Raw genomic sequence first — 4,586 nt, 5'->3', positions numbered from 1 at the left:
CTTGTTCAATTAAATAAAGATTAACCAGTTAATAAAGACAAATTACTCATGCAGTGTATGTGTCATGGGAAAAAAGTGGTGGATTATTTATTATTTAATAATGCACTGTCTTAATAAAATGTGAACCTATAAATTATTAAAATAACAGCAGTCTTATTATATGTTTCCCCCATTAAAACTGTTATGTATTTTTGTGCCTTTGTTTTAATAGAGAACACAATGCTTCAGAGATTTAAGTATGCTAGTATGCTAATATTGTGTGTTTCTATAAATGCTCAAAAAATTGCCTTTTTGCAGTTTCATAATCAGTGTCCCAATCTTCTTAATACGGGATTGTTTCCCCCTCCATAACATTATTTACTCCCACTAAGTTATGGCATTCTGTACAGTTAATTTACTCCCACTAAGTTATGGCATTCTGTACAGTTAATTTACTCCCACTAAGTTATGGCATTCTGTACAATTTTTGAATTATATGCATGTCAAATGTACCCAATAACTAAGAACATAAGTGCAGGTAAGTGGTAATAATAACCACGGTCAATCTCTCTTTACCTGTCTTTCCATGCGTTTATAATATTCAGCTGCATGTACTACCTCCTAAGGCTCCTAACTTGTATTTTAAAAGCTGTTTTACTAAATTCATTCCTTTTACAGGAAGGCCCTTCTCACAAAACCCCTGAAGCAGAATCAGGTATTGCTGCAGAGACACAGTCCCATGAAATGGCACCAAGACTGACATTGTATTGGAATCATGCACAAAATGGATCTAAGACAAAATTAAAGAAGTTTTAACAAAGCGCCTGTGAACTTACAATGATTATGAGTACAAACTCAGGAGCAAACACGTTAACAAAAAAAATCGTTTGCAAAACCATCTTCTGGCATACTAAATATTATGAGCAACTCGAAATTCATCATTACCCAGTGCTTGGGGAAAGTGCAATTTTTTAAAGCTTAGAAAGTATGTGTTTTATATTAGTTCGCTCTTCTTTTATTTTGATAATGTGCAGCTTACGTTTCTGCTTCATTTTTTAAATGTTTATATTTGTCTACGCAGACCACTGGTATTAACTTCATGGCGCAGTTATTGCAGCATAGCTGCCCACAACTACATTAATCAGTTCTGATCTCTAACCAAGTCTGTTCATCTAAAGTAAGAGTTGCGTTTCTTGTATAATTTTATTAAAACTAATTTTATCCTGTATATTAAGCATTGAGTAGTATCAGGCTGTTAAATTCAGGAGCTCTTGCGTAATTTTACAATTAAAATGTATGTGGGTGCGCATCGATAGATGGGTAAGACAGATGTTTGTGTGTGTGTGTGTGTGTGTGTGTGTGTTAGGGAACATGGCAACTTCTGCTTGGACTGGCATATCCTAGATTACTAGATGCATAAAATGTTTTTGTTTCTGATGACGTTGTCATATAGGGGCTGTTGAAACATTAATTGCACATTTATGGCACATTTTATAGACAGCATGGCAGTTCAGTTGATTGTGTGGAAGTGCAAATTAGAAATTGTAATCTACATTTTCTTCTCTGCTTAAATTCTTCACAACCCAGCACGTCCTTGAAACGATTTGTAATGTAAACATTTTGCACCCTACAGCGATTTACCCCCCCCCCCCCCACACACACACACACACACTTCTATCATTCTGCTGCGTTAAGTTTCATCAGCTCCCTACAGTCCATATTTTTACAAAGCGACGAGGAACAAAGGTGACATTCGTGGCTATAAATAACCATCAATCGGATTCCTTTGCTCTGCAGAAGAATGCAAAGCTGATCGATAGTAATTGCTCCAAGAATGTGAGTGCGCGGCGCGCGTGTGTGTAAAAGAGAGACAGACAGACACAGGCAGAGTGGTGTGTGCATTACTGTGCATTATGCACGCAGGGACTGGGTGCTTGTGTAAAGCCACCAACAAGTGTCTGCCATTTCAGCAAAAGAAAAAATGCAAAGGTGCAGATGTGACGCGACTGAAAGTACCTCCCGGTGAGCCAACCTCCCATGCAAGGAACAGATGGAAGCGCTTCATTCTCAGCATCTCATACATATTGGAAGGCTTAATACACACATACAACTTTGCCAGGTGTATTGGAACAAGACATACGCAAGAATTACAGCATTTTCCGATTATTGTGTGGACCTATTTCAAAAATGCTACCCCAAACCATTCATTCATCATGTACTAGATGCAGCTTAGTATCCCTGAAATTGGATATAAACTCAAGAAAGTACTTCATTTCTGAGTGAATTGCTATCGCAGCATGTGAAGTTAAAGGAACCTATAAAACATGAATAATAAGGTTGCCAAAACTCTTAATATTACTAAATTGTCGAAATGGCCAGAGTTTTTTGGTAGGATATTCTCAGATGTGCCGAATCTTTTCTTGTAGTGAGCCACTAATGGGCTCCCACGGAAAGTTCTTCATTTATGTAGCATTAGACATCAATGCTTCTTTACCGAGGGAGATCATGCAAAATAAGACCACTGTTACCGTATCACCAGAACTGAACAAGGGGATTATTATTAGAATAGTAACTGGAAGTTTGCTGTCGCTCTTGATCCTTTGGACTTTATTTGGGAATATAGTTGTGTGCACCGCGGTAATTCGATTCCGACACCTTCGCTCCAAAGTTACCAACATATTTATTGTATCGTTAGCAGTTTCTGATCTCTTTGTTGCTTTGCTAGTAATGCCATGGAAGGCAGTAGCAGAGGTGGCTGGATACTGGCCATTTGGTGCCTTTTGCAACGTATGGGTGGCTTTTGACATCATGTGCTCTACAGCGTCTATTCTAAATCTCTGTGTCATAAGTGTTGACAGGTACTGGGCTATTTCTAGTCCTTTTAGATACGAACGAAAGATGACTCAGAAACTTGCACTTATTATGATAGGGGTGACTTGGACCTTATCTGTACTGATATCTTTCATCCCGGTGCAGCTAAACTGGCACAAAACTGATTCCAGCACGGAAGTAATCTCAGTTAATGGAACGACTGTCCAGGAGTCTGAGAACTGTGATTCCAGCTTAAACAGGACTTACGCCATTTCGTCTTCACTGATCAGCTTTTATATACCAGTTGCCATCATGATTGTGACTTACACTAGAATATATCGGATTGCACAAATTCAGATCAGGAGAATCTCATCCCTGGAGAGAGCAGCGGAGCATGCCACTAGCTGTAGGAGCACCAGAATGGACTGCCACCACCATGCCAGCCTCAAGTCCTCTATCAAGAAGGAGACTAAAGTCCTTAAAACGTTATCAGTGATTATGGGGGTTTTTGTTTGTTGCTGGCTACCCTTTTTTGTCCTAAACTGTATAGTTCCTTTTTGTGAATATGCTCCTGATGACCCTGAAGCCGGACTGCCTTGTGTCAGTGAGACCACTTTTGATATATTTGTGTGGTTTGGCTGGGTCAACTCTTCACTAAACCCTATCATCTATGCCTTCAATGCAGACTTCCGAAAGGCATTTTCTACCCTTGTTGGCTGTAGCCATGTCTGTTCCAACACACCAGTTGAGACGGTCAACATCAGCAACGAGATGGTGTCTTACAACCAAGACACTGCCTTTCACAAAGAGATAGTTACCGCTTATGTCAACATGATTCCTAATGTCGTAGATTGTATAGAAGACATGGATGACACATTTGACAGAATGTCCCAAATATCCCAGTCTTCCCAAAACCATGAAGTGGCAACTGACTCTATATGTGACTTCGACTGCAGTGCAGATATCTCTTTGGACAAAATTACAAGTTATACCCCTAATGGTTTACATTAAGTCAAAACCAGCACCCCTTAACCAAATTGCATTTTCCTTTGCAAACAAAGCAGCATAAGATAAAGGGTTCTGTGTCTGAGAGGTCAGAGTGCGTACCATAGATAAGAGCTATGTTGATATTGTTACTCAGTTTTAAATAGTAAACACTCCTGTCCCTGGAGTGTAAAGTTATTTGTGAAGATCATTTAAAATCTTTATGCATGTTAGTGTTAACAGGAGTTAATCTGAGAAAGTGGTATGAACACCCGGAATGCGCACAGTAAATCGTTGTTTTCTTTTTAAACAGGTGTAGTCGTTCTTCTTAAACAGCAACCTATCATGAAACATTTCAAGTTTAGTCATCATCACTTTTCCTTACAGCTTCAGTAATAGTTTTGCTATAGTAATGAGGTTGAAGAGACTGGAAGCAGGGAAACAGAAGTTATTAGCCGTTTCACACATCCTGTACGTTTATGTTTATTAATATGTTGTTACAGGGAACACATTTAGCCATCAACATATTTAAAGTGTGCCCTGGTTAAAACAGTTCTGTTGTCATCTACAAGTAAGTAAGGACTGCCACAAAGGGTATAGAAGGCTATGCAGTGCATAAGGTGATAACCATTTGAAATTCATATATACATGATGGTGTAGTATTCAAAGTTGTTGTGATGTTGAAATAAAGTGATGTACCTGTTGCTTCAACACTGTCCTCCCCCCTCCCCCACCAAAAAACATTAAACCTTTATTTGGGCATTAAAATCAGTCACTAATTCCTTACCTAGGGACAGTCTTGCAGCATGCTC

At 38.9% G+C, this 4,586-nt stretch overlaps 1 protein-coding gene across 1 annotated transcript; it reads left to right on the top strand.

Annotated features, from left to right (window-relative positions):
• Nucleotides 1–1,747: 1,747 nt before the first annotated feature.
• DRD5 (dopamine receptor D5) lies at nucleotides 1,748–4,084 on the top strand. Its single transcript, XM_044062596.1, has one exon. The coding sequence runs from the start codon at nucleotides 2,383–2,385 to the stop codon at nucleotides 3,799–3,801; it is 1,419 nt and encodes a 472-aa protein (XP_043918531.1). The 5' UTR covers nucleotides 1,748–2,382; the 3' UTR covers nucleotides 3,802–4,084.
• Nucleotides 4,085–4,586: the final 502 nt, after the last annotated feature.

This window comes from Protopterus annectens, chromosome 2.part1, assembly GCF_019279795.1.
Source record: "Protopterus annectens isolate FY-2018-M chromosome 2.part1, PAN1.0, whole genome shotgun sequence".
NCBI classification, from domain to species: Eukaryota; Metazoa; Chordata; order Ceratodontiformes; family Protopteridae; genus Protopterus; species Protopterus annectens.
The sequence above is the reverse complement of the archived record's forward strand: the minus strand, read 5'-3'. Positions and strand labels throughout refer to the sequence as shown.

What these genes read in the sequence shown, in the direction of transcription:
- DRD5 (XM_044062596.1), top strand. Translation starts at nt 2,383, where the DNA reads ATGTGCCGAATCTTTTCTTGTAGTGAGCCACTAATGGGCTCCCACGGA.